This window comes from Nomascus leucogenys, chromosome 14, assembly GCF_006542625.1.
Source record: "Nomascus leucogenys isolate Asia chromosome 14, Asia_NLE_v1, whole genome shotgun sequence".
NCBI classification, from domain to species: Eukaryota; Metazoa; Chordata; class Mammalia; order Primates; family Hylobatidae; genus Nomascus; species Nomascus leucogenys.
The window spans coordinates 26517045-26541800 of NC_044394.1; the positions used below are offsets into that span (position 1 = coordinate 26517045).

Here is a 24756-nt window from a genome sequence, read left to right on the forward strand (position 1 = left end):
TGCAGCCAGTGTTGAAAACCACTGATTCAAGACGTGGAAGAGAGAGAAGAATAAAGGATGAGTTCCAGGCTGTCAGCCTAGGCTGCCAGTAGATGGAAGTGGTGTGCTGTGAACAGTATCTGTTTTATGGTGGCTATTCAAATATTTCTTAAGTGAAAATTGATGACTTTGAACCCAAACCAAAATCAATTTCTCATTTAATTTTTGATTGTTCTCAATTTGGATGAATTGACCCTAGTTCAAGGTATTATTGACTGGAACCCAACCAAAATAACTTTTGTCATGGATGAAATTATATCAGAATGGAAATCTCTTGATATTATTTGAGAAGAATGATACAAATTACCTGACTTGTGACATAATATTGTGAAGCAAGGTGTCAGTGGAAATAATTTGACTTAATTATAGTATATTATACAAAATAATTCTTGTCTTTTCTTTTCTCTTTTCTTTTCTTTCTTCTTTCTTTCTTGGCGGAGTCTCACTGTGTCGCCCAGGCTGAAGTGCAGTGGCGCAATCTTGGCTCACTGCAACCTCTGCCTCCTGAGTTCAAGTGATTCTCCTGCATCAGCCTCTTGAGTAGGTGGGATTACAGGCACCTGCCACCACACCCGGCTGATTTTTGTATTGTTAGTGGAGATGGGGTTTCTCCATGTTGGTCAGGCTGGTCATGAACTCCTGACCTCAGATGACCTGCCCACCTCCGCCTCCCAAAGTGCTGGATTACAGCTTGTTTTTCTTTCAGCTCCAGTCTCACTTGCTCTACCTATGTTCTACCTGGTATTTTTACCTTTACATTCTTCTGTTCCCACTGCCACCACCCTCTTTTAGTCAGGACTCTTGGTTCCAAATTATAGGAATGCAGCTTAAATTGAATAGTTGATGGAATTTTGGGTTGTCTGTAGGAAGGATGCTGAGATAGCATTATAGAATTGCAGGAAGGCCTGCAGGAACCAGGGTCTTGGGAACTATAAAACAGGGATATCACCCCATTAAAATCCACTCTCATCTCTCCTTGGCTTCATTCTATTTTCTTGCAGACATGCTTTTGCCAAAAGGTCCAAGAAAATGCTGTCTATAACCCCAGCCTCATGTCCTTCTTATACTATGACCCAAAAGGACAAGACCATTTCTCCTGCTCTAAATTGGGAAATTCATTTAGACCAGTCAGTGTGCCCAGAGAAAGGAGGATATTGTGATCTGTCTGGTTTGGAGCTTATGCCAGTCCCCATGGCCACTAAGATAGGGGCTTAGCAAAGAAGAGGCAAGGGGAAGCTTACCCTGGGGACTAACTTATTAACTGCTGCTGTCCTCTCCTAGGCTCCATTTCCCTAGCCCTCTGGAAATTTTTCACTTTAGTCCAACTACTTACTGTTATCAGATTCAGCTTAAAAAAATTTTTTTTAATGAAAAACATTTTTAAAAGAGAGACAGGGTTTTGCTGTGTTTTCCAGGCTGGTCTCAACCTCCAGGGCTTGAACAATCCTCCTGCCTCAGCCTCTGGAGTAGCTGGGACTGCAGGCATGTGACACCACACTGGCAAGATTCAGCGTTCTAAACCACACGTTGCATCATGATTTCCCAGTTACCTAGCCTTTAGTGGCCCCTCATTGCATATATATAACAATATCTAAACTTGATGTACTTTAGTCTGGTTCCAGACTGCCTTCACAATCTTATCTCTCAGTTTTTCTATTCACTGTTAAACTGAGCTAGTTGGCCTCCTAAGTTCTGATAACACTTACATATTCCTCACTCATCTAAACCTCAAGTAAACAATTTGTGGTAATACTCTTCAAATCACTGTTTGATGTCTCAGGATCTCTGAAGGCCAGCAACTGAAGCATTGTAGCTACTCGTTGGGGACTGGCATCTCTATCATTGTTGGCAGAATGTACCAGTTTACATTTTTTTCAGTGGTGGTGATACCGAGTCTACTTCTCTATGTAGTCACTTGTGACAACTAATCAGAGGGAAACCTGGCTTAACTGTTGAGGCTTTGGCCCTGCATTTATCTCATGGTGCTTTCAGAAAAATCAGTTGACTGCTTGAAGCTTCAGTTTCCTTTTCTGTAAGTTGAGAGTGAAGAGCACTATAATACTGTTGTCTATCTCATTGCCTTTGAAAATTGATTATGAGGGTCAAGTGCAGTAATACAGACATACCTCAGAAATACCTTGGGTTTGGTTCCAGGTGGCCACAATAAAGTGAATAATGCAATTAAGCGAGTCACATGAATTTTTTAGTTTCCTAGTGCATTAAAGTTATGTTTATACTATACCATACCATATCATACTACACTATATTGTAAGAGCACTGTGTCTTTAAAAGCAGTATACATACTTTAATTAAGGGATACTTTATTACTATTCAAGAGGCTGAAGTGAGAGCATTACTTGAGCCCAGGAGTTTGAGGCTACAGTGAGCTATGATTGTGCCCCTGCACTCCAGCCTGGGTAACAGAGACCCCATCTCCCAAAAAAAACCTAAAAACTTTATTGCTAAAAAATGCTAATGATTACCTGAGCCTTCATCTAGTCATATTCTTTTTGCTGGTGGAGGGTCTTGCCTTGATGTCTTGTTTTTGTTTTCTAAATATGTGTGTGTGTGTGTGTGTGTGTGTGTGTGTGTGTGTGTGTGTGTCAGAAGTGGGATTTTAATTGCCTTGATGTCAGTGGCTGCTTACTGATCAGAGTGGTGATTGCTGAAAGTTGGGGTGGCTGTGGCAATTTCCTAAATAACACAACAATGAGGTTGTTGCATCCGTGGACTCTCCCTTTCATGAAAGATTTCTCTGTAGCATGTGATGCTGTTTGATAGCATTTTACCCACAGTAGAACCTCTTTCCAAATTGGAGTCAGTTCTCTCCAACCCTGCTGCTGCTTTATCAACTAAGTTTCTGTAATGTTCTAAGTCCTTTGTTGTCACTTCAACAATGTTCACAACATCTTTACTAGGACTAGATACCAAGAAACCACTTTGTTTACTCCTTCATAAGGAGTAACTTCTTATCCATTCAAGTTTGATCATAAGATTGCAGCAATTCAATCACATCTTCAGATTTCACTTCTAATTCTTGATCTCTTGCTGTTTTCACCACATATGCAGTTACTTCCTCCACTGAAGTCTTGGACTCCTCAAAGTCATCCATGAAGGATGGAATCAACTTCTTCCAAACTCCCGTTAATGTGGATATTTTGACATTCTTCTATGAATCGTGAATGTTCTTAATGGCATCTAGAATGGTGAATCCTTTCCTGAAGGTTTTCAGTTTATTCTGCCTGGATCCATTAGAGTAATCATTGTCTATGGCAGCTATAGCCTTACAAAATGTATTTCTTTCTTTCTTTTTTTTTTTCTTTTTAGACAGGGTCTTGCTGTGTCACCCAGGCAGGAGTGCAATGGTGCCATCTTGGCTTATGCAGCCTTGATCCCCTGTGTTCACAGTGATCCTCCCACCTCAGCCTCTTAAGTAGCTGGGACCACAGATACGTACTACCCTACCTGGCTAATTTTTTTGTATTTTTTGTAAAAACATGGTCTTGCCATGTTGCCCAGAATGGTCTTGAACTCCCAGGCTCAAGCAATCTGCCCACCTCGGCCTCCCAAGTGCTGAGATTATAGGCTTGAGCCACTATGCCTAGTCACAAAATGTATTTCTTAAAAAAAAAAAGACTTGACAGTCAAAATTACTTCTTGATCCATGGACTGCAGAATGAATGCCATGTTAGCAGTCATGAAAATAACATCTCCTTGTACGTCTCCATCAGCGCTCTTGAGTGACTACGTGCATTGTTAGTAGTAATATTTTGAAAGGAATCTTTTTTCTGAGCAGTAGGTTTCCGTAAAATATTAAGCGCACTGTGAATATTTTAAATTCAGCAAGCCATGCTGTAAACAGATATGCTGTTTAGGCTTTGTTGTTCTGTTTATAGAGCACGGGCAGAGTAGATTTAACATCATTCTTAAGGGCCCTAGAGTTTTCTGAATGGTAGATGAGCATTGGCTTCAACTTCAAGTCACCAGCTGCATTAGCCCCTAACAAGAGAGTCAGCCTGTCCTTTGAAGCTAGGCATTGACTTCTCTCTAGCTGTGAAAGTCCTATTTTATGAGAACTCACAAACAAAAAATAAAGTCCTAGATGGTATCTTTTTCCACTACATGGCTGTTTCATCTATATTGAAAATCTTTTGTTTAGTGTAACCACCTTCATCAAATAGCTAGATCTTCTGGATAACTCACTGCAGCTCCTACATCAGCACTTGCTGCTTCATCTTGTGCTTTTGTGTTAATGGAGACAACTTCTTTCTTTAAACCTCATGAACCAACCTTTCTTCAAACTTTTCTTCTGTAAGCTTTCTCACCTCTCACAACCTACATATAATTAAAGAAAGTTAGGGCCTTGCCCTCGATTAGGTTTTGGCTTATGGGAATGTGGTGGCTGGTTTGATCTTTTGTCCAGACCACCAAAACCTTCTCCATATCAGCAGTAAGGCTGTTATGCTTTCTTTCTTTCTTTTTTTTTTTTTTTTTTTTTTTTTTTTTTTGAGACAGAGTCTCACTCTGTCCTCCAGGCTGAGGCTGGAAGTGCAGTCGTACTATCTCGGCTCACTGCAACCTCTGCCTCCTGGGTTCATGCATTTCTCCTGCCTCAGCCTCCCGAGTAGCTTGGATTACAGGCGTGCACCACTACGCCCAGCTAATTTTTGTATTTTTAGTAGAGACTGGGTTTCACCATGTTGTCCAGGCTGGTCTCGAACTCCTGACCTCAAGTGATCTGCCCGATTCGGCCTCCCAAAGCGCTGAGATTACAGGCGTGAACCACTGCGCCCGGCTCTGTTTTGCTTTCTTGTCATTTGTGTGTGCACTGGAGTAGCACTTTTAATTTCTTTCAAGAACTTCTCCTTGGCATTCACAACTTGGCTAGCTGTCTGGCACAGGAGGCCTAGATTTCAGCCTATCTTGGCTTCCTCTCTAAGCTTAAACATTTCTAGCTTTTGATTTAAAATGAGATATGTGTGACTTTTTCACTTGAATACTTAGAAGCCGTTGTAGGGTTATTAATTGGCCTAATTTCAATATTGTGTGTCTCAGGTCATAGGGAGGCCTGCAGAGAGGGAAAGAGAAGGAACGGCCAGTGGTTGGAGCAGTCAGAATACAAGACATTTATCAATTAGTTAGTTTATCTGTCTTCTATGGGCATGGTTCATGGCACCCTGAAAGAATTCCAGTAGTAACATTGAAGATCTCTGATCACTGATCACCATGACAGATATAAATAATAGTGAAAAAGTTTGAAATACGAGAATTTTCAAAATGTGACACAGAGACACAAGGTGAGCATATGCTATTTGAAAAATGGTACCAATAGACTTGCTTAGTATAGGGTTGCCACAGACCTTCAATTTGTAAAAAATGCAGTATCTGTGAAGTATAATAAAGTGAAATGCAATAAAATGATGCACAATAAAATGAAGTATGCCTGTAGATGTGAAAATGCTATGGTATGCTAAAGATTACTGTGCAAATTTAAGGCATGTTACTATGCTTGAGCTTATATTTAGTTACTGTGTCTTCTTGAATGCTAGAATAGAGAACCCAGATTCAATGGCAATTAACTTTTGAAAATTTATGGGAAAGTATAAAGTAGCATATAATTTCACAGTAGTATTATTGTGAATGAGCTGTTTGGCTGAAGATGGGCTTCAAAGCTAAGATAATACATTCACTTAACAATAATTTACTTAGTGCATCATATGGATAAGGCATTATACAGTTGAAGTATATCAAACCAAGCCTGGCTATAAGGCATTGTGAAATTATGTAAGGTTTTATCAGACAACCAATTTTATTCTTTTGTTTTATTGTTATTATTATTATTTTAGAGACAGGGTCTTGCTATGTTGCCCAGGCTGTACTTAAACTCCTGGGCTCCAGCCGTCCTCCTGCCTCAGCTCCCCAAGTAGCTAGGACTACAGGCACATATCACCACACCTGGCTTGTTTTATTACTTCAAAAAAATTTTCATTTTATCTCCCCGCCATAGAACTGGATATTTAAAAATTATATTCTAGTTATTGATACCAAATTGAGTGACATGGAATTTTTAACAGTAGCTTTTCTGATATTTGATGTTTCCAAAGGGAGTATTTTTGTTATAAAGAGCTTATTCTCATTACTGTCTGCACCCTCTCCCACCCACTTTTTTTTTTTTGAGTGCAGTCTTGCTCTGTCGCTCAGGCTGGAGTGTAGTGGTGCGATCTGAGCTCACTGCTACCTCTGCCTCCCGGGTTCAAGTGATTCTCCTGCCTCAGCCTCCCGAGTAGCTGGGACTACAGGTGTGCGCAGCTACACTCGGCCAATTTTGTATTTTTAGTAGAAAAACAGGGTTTCACAGTTTTGGCCAGGCTGGTCTCGAATTTCTGACCTCAAGCGATCTGCCCACCTCAGCTTTGCAAAGTGCTGGGATTACAGGTGTGAGCCACCGTACCTGGCCTCTTTACTATCCCTTGATGACCTTTCATTAAAGTTTATTTTGAGACAGGGTCTCTCTCTGTCACCCAGGCTGGAGTGCAGTGGCGCAATTTTGGCTCACTGCAGTCTCTGCCTCCCGGTTGAAGCGATTCTTGTGCCTCAGCCTCCTGAGTAGCTGAGATTACTGAGATTGCTGTTATTGCATATATACCACGCACAACTATGCCTGGCTAATTTTTGTAGTTTTAGTAGAGACAGGGTTTCACCATGTTGGCCAGTTTGGTCTCTAACTCCTAACCTCAAGTGATCTTGCTTCTGCCTCCCAAAGTGCTGAGATTACAGGTGTGAGCCATTGTGTCTGGGCTGTTTCAGTGATTTAAGAGTCACTCAAAATATGATCTGTAGTTAAGAAGCTATCTTTTTCTAGTTACCTACTAAATTCAAATTTTTTGCTTTTTCTGTCATCTTTATAGTCTATTGCGTCTGCAGACATGGATTTCAACCAGCTGGAGGCATTCTTGACTGCTCAAACCAAAAAGCAAGGTGGGATCACATCTGACCAAGCTGCTGTCATTTCCAAATTCTGGAAGAGCCACAAGACAAAAATCCGTGAGAGCCTCATGAACCAGAGCCGCTGGAATAGCGGGCTTTGGGGCCTGAGCTGGAGAGTTGATGGCAAGTCTCAGTCAAGGCACTGAGCTCAAATACACACACCTGTTGCCATTATAGAGCTGGAATTAGGCAAATATGGACAGGTGAGTTAAACTTAAGTCAATTTTCCTTTGTAAACTCTATTTTTCGCCACATGTTAGCTTGTCTGTTCAGCTTGATTTTATGCAATAACAGCAACAGGAAAAGACACTGTTTCCTAGAATCCTTTTTCAGAGGTAGAATCATCTGAAAATTTGGATACTCTCACTTGTGGACAGAGTCTGGAAACTAGCCTCAGGGTCCTGGCAGCTGTCTCAGAAGAACGGAATGGGCCAATAATGTGATTGCTCAGAAGCTGACCACTACTGCATTTGGTTAGATCTCAAAATCCTCGGCGTTTGGTCAGAATTTCCAAGGCAATAATAGAGATAATAAATAAAGACCAAGAATTTGGATTAAACAACACAATCTCATCCAGTCACCTTTAATAATCAGTCAGGTATAGGAGGCAGTGTATCTTAATTTACATTAATACATTGTTCATAAAGACCCCTAAATGTGCTATCTCTGTCCTTGAGGTCACAAATAATTCTCAGTTTAATCTTACGTACAGTGCTTCTTTTCCCAACAGTTACAGCAGTCATTATAGCAGATAATTTTAATGTCTATATGGTTTTTCTTGAAGTCATTCACTTTGTGTTCCAGATGACTGCCAGCTCAGACTTTTAATGATCTGGCTTATGTCTTTGGGGAAAAAAAAAGAAACTGGTAATTAGGAAGAGAAAACCCAGGTCAATGAATTAGCTAATCACATTTATTTTCAGATAAATAATCAAATAAGTGCTTCTATTATATCCTACAATAGAAATTTATTTCTTACTTGATGAGCTATCAGATTTTCTTACATATTTTCTTTTATAGTTTCTTTAGATTTTTCAGTGTTTGCAGTTCTGTACTGACTTTAATTTTAATTTAAAAGATAAATCAGGGCCTGGCATGGTGGCTCATGCCTGTAATCCCAGCACTTTGGGAGGCTGAGGTTGGCGGATCACCTGAGGTCAGGAGTTCGAGGCCAACCTGACCAACATGAAGAAACACCGTCTCTACTAAAAATACAAAATTACCTGGGCATGGTGGAACATGCCTGTAATCCTAGCTACTTGGGAGGCTGAGGCACGAGAATCGCTTGAACCTGGGAGGTAGAGGTTGCAGTGAGCCGAGATCATGCCATTGCACTCCAGCCTGGGCAATAAGAGTGAAACTCTGTCTCAAGAAAAAAATTTTTTTTAAATAATAAAAGATAATTCAGCCTGAGCATAGTGGCTCACGCCTGTAATCCCAACACTTTGGGAGGCCAGGGTGGGTGGATCACCTGAGGTCAGGACTTTGAGACCAGCCTGGCCAACATGGTGAAACCTTGTCTCTACTAAAAATACAAAAATTAGCCAGGCATGGTGGCAGGCGCCTATAATCCCAGCTACTTGGGAGGCTGAGGCAGGAGAATCGCTTGAATCCAGGAGGTGGAGGTTGCAGTGAGCTGAGATCGAGCCACTGCACTCCAGCCTGGGTGACAAGAGCGATATTCCACCAGAAAAAAAAAAAAAAAATCATTAAAAGTTTTTGGCCGGGTGCAGTGGCTCATCTCTGTAGTCCCAGCACTTTGGAAGGCCAAGGCAGGTGGATCACTTGAGGTCAGGAGTTCAAGACCAGCCTGGCCAACATGGTAAAACCCCATCTCTTCTACTAAAAATACAAAAACAAAACAAAACAACAACAACAACAACAAATTGCCGGACATGGTGGCGGGCACCTGTAATCCCAGTTACTCAGGAGGCTGAAGCAGGAGAATTGCTTCATCCTGGGAGGTGGAGGTTGTGGTGAGTAGGGATCACATCACTGTACTCCAGCCTGGGTGGGAGACCCTGTCGCAAAAAAAGAAAAATTTTAAATTTGGAGTACCTTTTATTCAGTTATTATAAAGTAGTGCTACTTGTACTTGTTGACTACTTTGTCTGATCCTAAAGTCAGTTCTCTTGCTGGGCACAGTGGCTTACGCCTGTAATCCCAGCACTTTGGGGGGCTGAGGCAGGTGTATCATCTGAGGTCAGGAGATCGAGACCAGCCTGGCCAACATGGGGAAACCCCATCTCTACTAAAAATACAAAAATTAGCTGGGCATGGTGGCAGGCACCTGTAATCCCAGCTACTCGGGAGTCTGAGGCAGGAGAATCACTTGAACCTGGGAGGCAGAGGTTGCTGTCAGCCGAGATGGTGCCACTGCACTCCAGTCTGGGCAACAGTGAGGCTCTGTCCCAAAAAAATAAAGGCCGGGTGTGGTGGCTCATGCCTGTAATCCCAGCACTTTGGGGGGCCGAGGCAGGTGGATCACGAGATCAGGAGATCGAGACCATCCTGGCTAACATGGTGAAACCCCGTCTCTACTAAAAACACAAAAAAATTAGCTGGGCATGGTGGCGGGTACCTGTAATCCCAGCTACTGGGGAGTCTGAGGCAGGAGAATGGTGTGAACCCAGGAGGCGGAGCTTGCAGTGAGCCGAGATTGTGCCACTGCACTCCAGCCTGGGTGACAGAGTGAGACTCGGTCTTAAAAAAAAAAAGTCGTCTGTTCTCTTAACCATTATGTTATGTGACAGATATTTTTATACACACACACACACACACACACACACACACACACACACATACATCCAACAGATTAGAAAAATTTAATAAGCACACTTGGATATCTAAGTTTTACCAGCTATTTATATTGGCTATTTAGTTTTCATCCTGCCAGCAGTGCTTATTTCATTTTGTCTATATTTAACATTTCGGCAGGAATATGAAAACATATCTATTTTAAGACTCCTAGAAAGCTATGATATTATTTCGTTAATACTATCATAGGTTTCTAGGTTACAGGTTGCTCGCTTCTGTAATCCCAGCACTTTGGGAAGCTGAGGCAGGCAGATCACTTGAGGTCAGGAGTTTGAGACCACCCTGGCCAACATGGTGAAACCCTGTCTCTACTAAAAATACAAAAAATTAGCCGTGTGTGGTGGTGTGTGTCTGTAGTTCCAGCTACTTAGGAGTCTGAGGCACAAAAATCACTTGAGCCCAGAAGGCGGAGGTTGCAGCAAGCCAAGATCGGATCACTTCACTTTAGCCTTTGTGACAGAGTGAGACTGTGTCTCAGAAAAAAAAAAAAGAAAAAGGAAAAAAGTGTGGCAATGATTGTATACATACGTCAAAACTTACAAAATTGTACACTTTATTATGTACAGTTTATTGTACATCACATACTTCAAAGTAGTAAAGAAATAGTCACAATGAAAATGATTGATGTTGCACTTTAACCCATAAAATCCTTTTTATTTGTTTTTTGAGACAGAGTCTTACTCTGTCACCCAGGCTGGAGTGCAGTGGCACAATCTCGGCTCACTGCAACCTCCACCCTCCGAGTTCAAGTGGTTCTCCTTCCTCAGCCTCCCGAGTAGCTGGGATTACAGGTGCCTGCCACTGCGCCTGGCTTATTTTTTGTATTTTTAGTAGAGATGGGGGTTTCACTGTCTTGGCCAGGCTGGTCTTGAACTCCTGACCTTGTGATCCACCCACCTCGGCCTCCCAAAGTGCTGGGATTACAGGCATGAGCCACTGCACCCGGCCTATAAAATCCTTTTTTAATACAAATATATGAAGTCAAGAAAAGTTTTAAAGAATAAAGTAAACAATAATAGAACCTAGACTGGCAGTAAAATATACAGCCCACATCCTACAGGAAATGTTTTTGTGAGAACTGGATCCTTGGTTAGTACTTATGCCCGCTTCTAGGTTAGTGTTATTTATGAAATACTCTACTAAATCAAGTTCCCAATTTTTAGAACACCTATAGGCACCCATCTCAAAGTTGTTTTCATACTGCTGACATTGGATGAGCTCGTGAGAGAATTAATGATTCTAGGATATCAAGAAGTTGCTTCCAAGAAGGGTGACCAGGTTTTTGTTGAACTCTGGTGTGTGTGTATGTCTATCTGTGTACCCCAGGGCAACTAAAGTACTGTCTTCAGTTTATATCATTTTAAAGCAGTAGTTCTCAACCATGGTCACACATAAGAATCACATTCAGAGCTTTAAACATTTTGATGCTCAGGCCTTACCCCCGGCCAATTACATAAGAATCTGTGGGGATGGAACATAGGTATCGTTATTCTTTAAAGCTCCCCAGATGATTTCAGTATCCAGGGTTGAGAACCACTGTGTTAAAGGTAGCCAAAATAATTGGATTTGATGTGTTAATAGAACTTGGTATCATATTTTTACAACAAGAATTCAATATATGTTGGCATATTGCTTGTACTTGACGTAATTTGTAGAGTGCTTGAGATTATTTTATTTATTCAGGAACTAGTGAAGGTGGGTTTCTTTCGTTTCCCTCATTCCCTATTTAAATTTCTCTCTCCTGTTCAGTTTGTCTGTATTACTTTTCTTTGGTCTAAAAAGTACATTTGAAAATCAGCAGCCAAGTACATACATAACCTTGTTTTCTAAACCACGGTATATATTGCAATATCCTTTGAGATATGAGGAAGCCAGAGTAATAGAGAAATAACAAAGGCAGTATACCTTAATGGAAATCTGCAAAGCTTGAGAAAATGAGTAGGAACTACTGACCCAATTACTTTGCTTGTAGTGAATGCTTTTTCCAATAGAAGTAAAAATTTTGCAAAAATAAAACATGATTCAATTGTAAAAACATGCAGAAAGCTTTAAGGTGAATATTTCATATCCAAAAGATGAACATCAAGTGCTTTGCTTATGAGACTGAAATCCTGTCATATTTGGCCATAAATCACTGTGAGATCTGAGCCATGAGGACTGTAGGAATCTGGCATATGTCTTTAGAAATGTTTTATATTTGCTCACCTAACACCTTTGTTGTGTTTTCCTTTCCTGGAACTTCAGTAGAGATTACGATAGAAGTGTTTTCTTTTTTTAAACACTAACTGGGGAGAAGGGATGGTAATTTATACCTTTAGCGGAGTCTCATTATGCTTATTTCTTCTTTTTAGGCTTGAATTTGGGTATTTTATAAAGATGTATTGGGTTTTCTTTTATGACTTCTTGTCCTTCAAGGCCAAAAGGACATTTTGTGAGGAAACATTTAGACTTAGTCTCAGTACTGAACCATTTAGTACTGAATTGTTCTTGCACATACATTTTAAGATGCCCTGCCCTGCATGTAGAGATCCCAAAATATAAAACTCTTTATTGTTTTTTAATTTATTTATTAATGGCAAATGTTATTGCCTTTTCTCAAGTAAGTTTTAGTTCAAGCACTTCTCCAGTTTTGGGTTGAGTTTTCAGCAGACCTATAGAGGAAAACAGATTTTTATATTTTCTGATCTAGTTGTTTTTTCTAACCAACTCATATGCTCACTCCTGTCATTTATAAACAATTAGATGAGGGGGATATTCACTGACCATACATTACAGAATCAAAATAGGTTGGGCTCTATATTAAAAACCCAGCAATTTTGTCTGAAACATAGATAAACCTCTAATCTCAAGGGAAGGTATTCATTTATTTTTAATTTCTAAATTTCTTTTGAAATAAACTAAATACAATCATGCTCTGCATAATGACATTTCAGTCACTGATGGATCACATATAGGATAGTTGTCCCATAAGATGATAACACTGTATTTTTAAGGTACCTTTTCTATATTTAGATATGTTTAGTTACACAAATATAATACTTACCATTGTGTTGCAGTTGCCTACAGTGTTCAGTACAGTAATGCCCTGTACAGGTTTATAGCCTAGAAGCAATAGGCTATACCATATAACCTAGGTGTATATCAAGCTACACCATCTAGGTTTGTGTAAGTACACTCTATCATGTTCACACAATGAATCACCTAATGGCACATTTCTCAGAAGTTATCCTCATCGTTAAGCTGTGCATAACTATACACTGATCTCCTTTTGTAATTCTAGCTAGTAAATAAGGAGTAAGAATCTGCTAAAACCTATAATTAATAATCCGTTTATGTCTGGGCGCAGTGGCTCACACCTGTAATGCCAGCACTTTGAGAGGTTGAGGGAGGCAGGTTACTTGAGCCCAGGTGTTTGAGACCAGCTTGATCAACATGGCGAGACCCCGTCTCTACAAAAAACATGAAAATTAGCCAGATGTGATAGTGCATGTCTGTAATCCAAGCTACTCGGTAGAGTGAAGATCCCTTGTGCCCAGGAGGTCAAGGCTGCAGTGAGCTGTGATTGCGCCACTACCCTCTAGCCTGGGTGACAGAGTGAGAGTGAGACCTTGTCTCTAAATAAGTAAATAAGTAAATAAATAAAATCAGTTTATACTGAGCTTGGTCATGTACCATTGTAGCTTCACAAGCCTGAGGAATGTCACCACAGCTATCTGCTTTGTGTCATAGGGGAAGCAGCAAAGTCACGTGCGCATGCACACACCCCCACAATCTTTCATACACACACACACACACACACACACACATTTGTTTATACTATGTATGTGTGTAAATACATGGAGGGATTTGTAAGGATAGGATATAGGGATTAAATAAAGTGCCATTTTATTTTATCAACATTCAGTCACCATTTTGAGATCATGTTGTCTTACTCCAAATAGCTACCAAGGGGAACAGATATCGTGCTTGGTTATATAAGCTGTAATGCAAGCAATACAGACTTGTTTCTGATAATTCTTGTATTTAAGGTTGATTTTTACTTTTAATAATGTACTAAACGAAAGCCTCCAAAAAATTAGTGAAACTAGTTTTCTGATAAGACATTCAACTATCATTTGTCAGTAGGGATTGATAAAATTTAACAGCTCGAAGATACTTAAATCAGTTTAGAATACATTATTTATTTGTTTATTTATTTATTTATTTATTTACTTACTTACTTACAGAGTCTCCTGTTGACCAGGCTGGTCTTGGCTCACTGCAACCTCTGCCTCCCGTGCTCAAGCGATTCTCCTGCCTCAGCCTCCCAAGTAGCTGGCACTACAGGCATGCACCACCACACCTGGATAATTTTTGCATTTTTAGTAGAGACAGCATTTTACCATGTTGGCCAGGCTGGTCTTGAACTCCCAACCTCAAGTGATAGGCCCGCCTCGGCCTCCTAAAGTGTTGGGATTACAGGTGTGAGCCACTGGGCCCGGTCTAGAATACTTTAAAAAAAACAGATAAAGGAGATTTTCCATTTCGTATTTTATATCAGATTTAGAACATGGAATTTACTTAAACTTTAATTCTGAATGAGTCAACTCTTTTTGTAGCTCTAAGAAGTGTTCCATAATAGTTTGTGTTCTAAAGTTATAGTCTTCAACTTACAGTTGAATTTAAAGGTATAATTTATAGAAGGCAATGCTTAAAGTTTATAACAGAAAAAAGAAAGAGTAAGACTGGGCATGGTGGCTCATGCCTGTAATCCCAGCACTTTGGGCGACTGAGGTGGGCGGATCACCTGAGGTCAGGAGTTTGAGATCAGCCCGGCCAACTTGGTAAAACGCAGTCTCTACTAAAAATACAAAAGTTTGCCAGGCATAGTGGCACATGCCTGTAGTCCCAGCTACTCGGGAGGCTGAGGTAGGAGAATCGCTTGAACTGGGAGGCAGAGGTTACTGGGAGGCAGAGGTTGCAGTGAGGCGAGATCACACCACTGTACTCCAGCCTGGGCAACAGAGTGAAACTGTCTCAAAAAAAAAAAAAAAAAAAAAAAAAAAAGAAAGAATAAGAAATTTTGTTTCCTTAGAAAGTTGTTATCATTTTTGCTTTCACACACTTGTTAAAAAAAATCTATGAAAATCCAAAACTTATTATTGAAATTCAAACTAACTCTGAGTTAGCTATTTTTAAAAATACTTTGTGGAGAAGGGAATGTTTTACCAAAATAAAATGAAATAAAAAATAAAAAAACTAAGAAAAACCCCTTTTAAAAACATTACTAGTTATAATGAATAGTGAAAGGGCTATTCTTGTGAATTCTAGTGAATGGCTAGTGAAATATTTGTAGTAACTAGTGAAATAAAAATGTAAGTTTAATGCTTTTTAGTTTTGAAAACATTAAAATCAGAAGTATTCAGTTATTGATAACTTACCAGTTGAAAAGTAGAAATTTTGGGGAATGCTTTACATAAGGATTGTAATAAGTGATATTTAATATTTTTGATGGATTGAAGATTAGACTGCTGTACTGTTAATACAGTACTTCTTTTTCTTAGCCAAGTCTTTCCTTCAAAATTTGTATATGTTTTTGCATTTATTCTCGTTTTAAATAATAGTCTGGAGATTTTAGTTACTGGATCCATAATCAACATTTGACATACTTGAATTACCTTGTCTTTGAAATATTTGTCTTCCAGAATACCACATTTGCCTGATTTTCCTGCTAGCCTTCTAGCTCTTTTTTTTTCTTTTAAAATCTCTTTTGCAGCTTCCTTCTAATCCTCACATCTAAATGTTGGTGTACCCTTGAACTCTGTCCTCGATCTTCTTTTCTTCCTTTTTACAACTCACTTCCTAGTTGATCTCATGTAATTCCTTGCATTTAAATACCATCTATATGGTAAAGGCTCCCAAATGTATATCTCCAAACTGGATTTCTCCCCAAAATTTCAGATACATATTTATGACATACTTGAGATCTTCACTTAAATGTGTAAAAGGTATCAAAAATTGAATATGCCCAAAACTAAGTTCCTCATTTATCTCCAAAACCTGTTCCCCCTGCATTTTTTCTCATCTCAGTTAGTGGCACCTCCATTCTTCCAGTTCATACCTTTTGTTTTCTCCTACCCACGTCCATTCCACCATCAAATCTTGCTGGGTCTATTTTTAAAATATATGTAAAATTTGAACACTTCTCACCACCCCCAACTGCTTTGTTTAGATCACCATCACTTCTCTCCTAGATTATAACATCCTCCTAACCGATGTCTCTTTCTGCTCTTCAGTCTGTTTTCAACACACAGCATCCAGAATGACTGTTAATGCATAACTCAGAAAATATATTCATGGCTTCCCAGTTCACTCCAGTGGCTTTCTATGTCAGTCAGATTAATAGTTCTCTCCCTTACTTTGTCTACTCTAGCTAGACCCACTGGCCTTGTTGCTAATTTCTGAAACATTCCAGGGATCTTCAGGACCTGTATACTTGCTCTTGCCTCTTTCTCAATTTGTCTTACTCCAGATATGGCTAGCCTTTTCACTTCCTTAAAGTCTTTTGTTTTTTTTAATCACCTTCTCATTAGGCCTTCACCAGCTGCCTCTCTAAAAGAGTTCTCCATGTCCTGCTTTATGTGTTATATTTACAATTTACAACATATAATACGATAAACTATTTATTTAAAGTGTACAATTTGATTAATTTTGGCTGGTGTACATGTCTGTGAAAACACCACTACAGTCAAGAACCAGAACACGTTCCTTGGCCCCTAAATGGGGACTGTATCCCTTTACAGTCATCCACAATTTGTCAACAATTGCTGGTCTGCCTTTTGTTACTTTAGTTGTTTTTCTTCTTGTTACTTATTACTACCTAGCATGCTATTTTACTTATTAATCTTGTCAGTGCTCCAGATTAGCATTTAAGAGGACAAAGATTTTTTTTTTTTCATTGCTGCATCCTCACAGTCTTGGATACCTCCCAGCACATGGTGTTCAGTTAATATTTCTTGAGTGGATAAATCCCATAACTCATCATAAAGCATCTCCTATGTGTCAGACACTACATAGGAGTTGAGGAAGTATCAGTGAACAACACAGACAAGTTCATTATCTTATGGAGCTCACAATGAAAGAAAGTTGTTAATAATTAGTGTAAGAAATTATATCAGAGATGGAAGAGCCCTACCAAAGCTCAAAAGATAGAATGGCTATCTTTACCCAGGAAGTTAAAGAAGGCAGTTCTTAAGAGGTAACATTTACATATGATTTTTCCAACATCGTAAACTCTCTGATCCAGAGCTGAGAATCATGAAATAAGAACAACAAAAAAGTTGATACAGGCAGGATGGATTCTCTAGAGTTTATGAACGTATCTTTGCATTTAATGCATAGATGTACGGCTGGGCGCAGTGACTCATGCCTGTAATCCTGGCACTGTGGGAGGCTGAGGCAGGTGGATCACTTGAGGTCAGGAGTTTGAGATGAGTCTGGCCAACATGGTGAAACTCCATCTGTACCAAAAAATACAAAAAAATTAGCTGGGGCTGGGTGTGGTGGCATGCACCTGTAATCCCAGCTACTTGGGAGGCTGAGGAATGAGAATTGCTTGAACCCAGGAGGCGGAGGTTGCAGTGAGCCAAGATCACACCATTCCACTCCAGCCTGGGTGACAGAGTGAGACCTTGTCTCAAACACACACATGTACACGCACACACACACACACACACACGTGACCTTTGGCAGTGATTTTTTTTTTTTTTTTTTGAGATGGAGTCTCACTCTTGTTGCCCAGGCTGGAGTGCAGTGGCTCTCACCGCAATCTCTGCCTGCCAGGTTCAAGCAATTCCCCTGCCTCAGCCTCCTGAGTAGCTGGGATTACAGGCGTGCACCACCACGCCCAGCTAATTTTGTATTTTTAGTAGAGACGGGGTTTCTCCATTTTGGTCAGGCTGGTCTTGAACTCCCAACCTCAGGTGATCCACCTGCCTGGGCCTCCCAAAGTGCTGGGATTACAGGAGTGAGCCACCGCACCCGGCCCCTTTGGCAGTGATTTAGTACAAGTCCCTAGTGATTGCCATTTCTTTCTCACCACCTCCCACAATGTTGGTTTTCCATTTTTTCAGCCTGCTGTCAGTAAGAAGTAGCAAGAAGTAAATTGGCAGAAAAGCTATTATAAGCAAAAGGAAGATTCACTTAGCTAGTGATTCAAAGCATCACTATATGTCAGACTCACCTGAGGAGCTTAAAAAGAAATTAAGATGCCCAGACCCGACCTCAAAGTAAGTGGCTTTATTTTAATTTGAGTGAAGGAAGATTTCTTCTCTGAGGTGAGCTGAGCTTTGAATGACAAGAAGGAGGCAGCCCCAGGAAGATCTGGGGGCACAAAATACAGGCAGAGGGGGCAGCCAAGGCAAGAAATTAGCCTTGTTAAGAATTTTAAGTGTAATGGGAAGCCATTAGAGGGTTTTAAACAAGGAAAGATGTGATGTGACTTATGTTCTAATAGGATTGCCTTGATTCACCTATGGAGAATGGATTTCTGGGATCTCAGTACTGGGACACTGAAATCCCAGGGGGAAAATATCACTAAGGTTGGAATTGCTTTTCTGCACATTAAAAGCAATTCTCTTTTGCCTCGAAACCTCCATGTGATGGTAATTAGGTAAATGGGATTTCAAGGAAAAACAAAATACAAAATAACAAAAAGAAAAACTGTTATCCTTCATTCTCTTAATAAGATGAGGTGTTCAGAAATAAATGGAGCCAATATTAATATTCCACTCCAAAAAATAGTAGAAATGAGTTTACGTGGACTTCTCACAATCTCCATTTCACATTTCCATCTCTGTTTCTCATTTATGACAGGTCCCTTCCTTTAAAAACTTTTTTTATTATAATATGTTCCAAAACTTGTTTGTCAAACCTAGGGATAACTAATAAAAATCAGTATTGTAGGGGGAGAAGTGTGAAAGCAGGAGGCCACTTACTGGGCTCTCACAGTGGTCCAGGTGAGATAACAGCATGGAAATAGAGGTAATTTTAATGAAGTGAAGTGAGCAGGTAGAGTGTATGTTTTGAATATGGGTGAGTTGCTTTGAGTTGACTTGGAAGGGATGTAGAGAATGAGAGAAAGTGAGGAATTGGGGATAACACCTTATTTTTTCTTGTAAGACTATGTTAGCATAATTTGGTAATTCTAGTCATTGTTAAACAGTCTTATTGCAGTGTTGACTATCTAATATACAACTTGAGTTTTCTGGTAGCTATAATTACCCCTTCCACTTGGGGAAAAATATAAAAGAAATCATTTAACATTTGGCAGTTAAGAAAATGTTGTTTGTGCTGAAGTAATTTTATTTTTAAAACTCTCAACTTGCAGAGAGATGCACTTGAGATTACTGAACATAAATTTTTTATAGACTTTAAAAGAAAATCATTGTTTCTTATGATGTGCCCTTTCTTATGTGTACTATACCCAATAAAATGATTTAAAGAGGAGGAGAGAAAAAGATGAATGTCTTTGCAGATTCATTGACCCTGTGAGAATAGGGCTTTGGCACTGCTGAAGTCTTCAGCCTCTGACTAGTAGCTTGCCAGCACGCAGCCCCTGGTGTTGGACTTCTTTCAGCTGTTCAGGCTGTCTGTTTCTATTCTTGCGGACAGATGGGGTGCTTGAGAGGAAGCCAGGAAGCCAAGCCTTAAGAGGACTTGGAAGCAATTTTTGGATATAAGTCCCTTGTCCTAAACTCAGGGCAACAGTGTATCCTGCCCAGCAGTGTTGAACTGCCTGTGTTTGTCTAGTATGTGTGTACTGGCTGGTTGGCTCTGGGCTTCATTCCATGTATGCCACTGCTCTATTGCCAAGATAAATGTAGAAGGCCTCTGGCCCAAGCCCATCCTTAGTACTTGAAAAAAAAAATTGTAGTACAATATACATAACATAAAATTTTACCATTTTAACCGTTTTTTTTTCTTTTCTTTTTTTTTTTTTTTGACAGAGTCTTGCTCTGTTGCCCAGGCTGGAATGCAGTGGTGCAATCTTGGCTCACTGCAACCTCCACCTCCTGGGTTCAAGTGATTCTTCTGTCTCAGCCTCCCAAGTAGCTGGGACTACAGGTGTGCACCACCATGCCGGGCTAATTTTTGTATTTTTAGTAGAGATGGGGTGTCACCATATTGGCCAGTATGGTCTTGAACTCCTGACCTCATGATCCACCCCCCTCAGCCTCCCAAAGTGCTGGGATTACAGGTGTGAGCCACTGTGCCCGGCCATTTTAGCAGTTTTTAAGTGTACAGTCCAGTGGTATTAAGTACAGTCCAGTGGTATTAAGTACAGATGGTTTTCTTTTTTAAGAGATGGCAGTCTTGCCACCCAGGCTGGAGTACAGTGGCATGATCATAGCTTACTGTAGCCTCGAAGTCCTGGGCTCAAGCAGTCCTCCTGCCTCCACCTCCCAAAGCACTGGGATTACAGATGAGCCACTGCATCTGACCCATTCATGATGTTGTAAAACCATCACCACTATCTATTTGCAGATCTTTCTTTTTTAAATCCCAAACAGAAATTCAGTACACATTAAACAATAACTCCCAATTTCCACCTCTCTTCAGCCCCTGGTAACCTTTTTTCTACTTTTTTCTCTATGTATTTGCCTATTCTAGGTACCTCACATAAATAGAACCATACAATATTTGTCCTTTTGTGTCTGGTTTATTTTACACATAGTGTCTTCAACTTTTATCCTTGTTGTAGTACATATCAGGATTTCATTCCTTTTAAAGGCTGAATAATATTCCATTGTGTGCATATACCACATTTTGTTTATCCATTTATCTGTTGATGGATATTTGAGTTGTTTCCACCTTTTGGCTCTTGTGACTAATCCGCTGTGAACATGGGTGTACAAATATCTATTTTAGTCTCTGTTTTTAATTCTTTTGGGTATATACTAGGAGTGGACTTGTTGGATCATATGGTAATTCTATGTTTTAACTTTTTAAGGAACTGACAAACTGTTTTCTACAGCGGTTGCTCAATTTTATGGTTTTTTGCAGTACATGAAGTTTCCAATTTCTGTACATCCTCACTAACGCTTGTAAGTTTCTGGGTTTTTTTTCTTTTTTTTTGATAGTTGTCATCCTAATGTATATAAAGTGGTATCTCATTTAGTTTTGAGTTGAAGTCCTTAATGATTAGAGTTGTTGAACATCTTTTTATGTGCTTATTGGGTTTGCCCTTTTTGTTTGTTTTTTTGAGACAAGAGTCTTGCTCCATCTCCCAGGCCAGAGTGCAGTGGTGCAATCTCGGCTCACTGAAACCTCCGCCTCCCGAGTTCAAGTGATTCTCTTGCTCCTAAGTAGCTGGGATTACAGGCACACACCACCACGCCTAATTTTTGTATTTTTAGTAGAGACGGGGTTTCACCGCTTTTGGCCAGGCTGGTCTTGAACGCCTGACCTCAGGCAATCTGCCTGCCCTGGCCTCCCAAAGTGCTGGGATTACACGCGTGAGCCACGACGCCCAGCCAGGTTTGCCCATTTTCAAAAATCTTTTTTATTTTTCTTTCTTTTCTTTTTGTCTCTCTTTTTTCTTTTTTCTTTTCTTTTCTTTTTTTTTTTCGAGACAGGGTCTTGCTCTATTGCCCAAGCTGGAGTGCAGTGGCACAATCTCGGCTCACTGCAACCTCTGCCTCCTAAGCTCTAGTGTTCCTCCCACCTCAGCCACCTGAGTAGCTGGGACTACAGGTGCAAGTTACCATGCCTGGTTAATTTTTTGTAGAGACGGGGTTTTGCCATGTTGCCCAGGCTGGTCTTGAACTCCTGGGCTGAAGCAAGCCACTGCCTCGGCCTTGCAAAGTGCTGGGATTATAAGCATGAGCCACTGAACCCAGCCTCTTTTTTTTTTTTTTTTTTTCTACACCAAACACCTGAACCCATTTTACCCACTTTTATTGTTTTTTTTGTTGTTGAGTTGTAGGAGTTTTTTTAGTGTATTCAGGATATCAATCATATATTAGATATATGGATTTGCAAATATTTTCTCCCGGTCTGAGTTTTCACTCCCCTCCAGATCATATCCTTTGATGCATAAAAGTTTTAAATTTTGATGTGGTCCGGTTTATTTTTACTTTTGTTGCCTTTGCTTTTGGTATCCTATCCAAGAAGTCATTGCCAAATCCAATGTCATGAAACTTTTCCTCTATGTTTTCTACTAAGAGTTCTATAGTTTTCACTCTTAGGCTTAGGTCTTTGATCCACTCGAGTTAATTTTTTCATATGATATGGGGCCATTCTTAAAATTTTGTATGGATTTTTAAAAAATGATTTATGCTACTAGGGAAACAGAAAATAGGACTTCTGAACTTGAAGCTGATAAGTTGTAAATTTATCATGTTTTTGAATTTTCTAGATAACTCTGTGTAATTAATTATACAGAGCTCTTATCACCCAAGACGTTAATGAGTGGTAGTCTCTAGGAACCAGCTCAGATTAACTGCCAAATAAGCTAAACTTCCTTTTTATTGCCAGAGTTATTAACCTAAGTGGATTATAAGTCAATAACAGAGGAAATATATCTGAATTTTAATGAGCCATTTTATAGTCTTGTGGATACAGTACAAAAGCCTGAACTGAATTATGATAAACCTAGTGAATGTAACAGTGTTGATCACAAAATGAGTTTGATCTTTGATCCTGTGATACTGGCCTCTCTCCACACACACACTTCTTAGTCTAAAGAAAACAGCCTAGTCTTCTTAGAATATCATTTAAAGGCTGGATGCAATGACTCATGCCTCTTATCCTAACACTTTGAGAGGCCAAGGCAGGTAGATCACAGATCACTTGAGCCCAGGAGTTCAAGACCAGCCTGGGCAACATGGTGAAACCCTATCTCTACAAAAAATAAAAAAAAAAAATTAGCAGGGCATGGTGGTACACACCTGTAGTCCCAGCTGCTTGGTAGGCTGAAGTGGGAGGATTGCCTGGGCCCAGGAGTTCGAGGCTGCAGTGAGCTGTGATCATGCCACTGCACTCCAGCCTGTGTGACAAGAGTGAGACCCTGTCTCCACAAAAAAAAAAAAAAAAAAAAAAAGGAAAAATGAATGTATCTTTTGGCTGTGTGGCTCTGTTCATGTAATTCTTTAAAAACGCTGACTTTAGGCCGGGCATGGTGGCTCACGCCTATAATACCAGCACTTTGGGAGGCCAAGGCAGAAGGATTGTTTGAGGACAGGAGGTCAAGATCAGCCTGGGCAACACAGGAAGACCCCATCTCTACAAAAAATTTTTAAAATTACCTGGGCATGGTGGCATGCACCTGTAATCCCAGCTACTTGGGAGGCTGAGATAGGAGGATCACTGGAGCCTGGGAGGGAAGACTGAGGCTGCAGTGAGCCATGATTGTACCTCTGCATTCCAGCCTGGGCGTCAGAGCATGACCTATCTAAAAAAAAAAAAGTCTGACTTTATGTGGAGGTGAGATCATGGGTAGCAGGCCCATACCCATCTTTTCAGGTACTTCCGTCTTCCCAACACATGTATATTGATGAAAGGTGGATTCTTATTTTCCTGCTTAGGTCACATGGCACATGGCTACCCAGGAAGAAATCATTGTTTATTGGAATTAGGGTAATTTAGGGAAGGTGTAAATTGACAGCTGATACCGCAGGGAATAAGTGAGGAGCAGTTCACCAAAGGAACTAGGCATGCTGGACAAACAAAACCAATATGATACGAAGGTACTTTTGTCAAAATAAACTAACAGTAGTACTTCGTTACTAACTAAACTCCAGATTTTATTTCTATTTCAGCAGTTTTTCCATTAATATTCCCTTTCTGTTCCAGGATTAAATCCAAGCTACCACTAAATTGCTAACTAACTAAATTGCACTTACTTATCATGTCTCCCAATCATGTCAGATCACTGTTTCAGTTTTTCATGAGCATTATGGTTATTTTCCAGCTTTATTCGGATATAATTGGCAAATTCAAATGGTATATATTTAAGGTATAAAACTCGATGTTTTGGTATATATGTACATTGTGAAATGACTTTGACAGCCTTGAAGAATACTAGCCAAGTATCCTATAGTGTGTCCTCTAATCTGTGCTTGTCTGTTGTTTTTCTCATGGTTAGATTGGTTTACAGGTGTCTTAGTGTGTTTTGTGCTGCCATAACAGAATACCTGAGCCTGGATAATTTATTGAGAACAGAAATTTAATTTCTCATAGTTCTGTAGGCTGGGAGTCCAAGATTGAGGTGCTAGTAGGTTTTGTGTTTGGTGAAGGCCTGGTCTCTGCTGCCAAGAGGGTGCCTTGAATACTGCATCCTCCAGAGAGCAGGAGCACTGTGTCCTCACATGGTAGAAGAATAGAAGAGAGCAAACCCACTCCTACAACCAACCAACAAACCAACCTCCCTCCGTCCATCCCTCCCTCCCTCCGTCCGTCCCTCCCTCCCTCCGTCCGTCCCTCCCTCCCTCCGTCCCTCCCTCCCTCCCTCCCTCCTTCCGTCCGTCCGTCCCTCCCTCCCTCCCTCCCTTCCTTCCTTCCCTCCTTCCTTTTCTTTCTTCCTTTCTGTTCTTTCTTCCTTTCTCTTTTCTTTTCTTTTTGACGGAGTTTCACTCTTGTTACCCAGGCTGGAGTGCAATGGCATGATCTCAGCTCACTGCAACTTCTGCCTCCCGAGTTCAAGCAATTCTTCTGCCTCAGTCTCCCAAGTACCTGGGATTACAGGCACCCACCGCCACACCCAGCTAATTTTTTGTATTTTTAGTAGAGATGGGGTTTCACCATGTTGGCCAGGCTGGTCCCAAACTCCTGACCTCAAGGGATCCGCCTGCCTTGGCCTCCCAAAGTGCTGGGGTTATAGGTGTGAGCCACTGCGCCCGGCCCTAAAAGCTCTTTTCATAATGGCATTAATCC

The 24756-nt window shown here is 40.4% G+C and overlaps 1 protein-coding gene across 1 annotated transcript in view; it reads left to right on the top strand.

The window, feature by feature from the left end:
* COMMD1 (copper metabolism domain containing 1) overlaps window positions 1-24756 on the top strand; it is a 232211-nt gene that overhangs the window by 87716 nt on the left and 119739 nt on the right. The window contains 1 exon segment of the mRNA XM_030827897.1: window positions 6948-7229. Within this exon segment, the coding sequence (XP_030683757.1) occupies window positions 6948-7229 (282 nt within the window).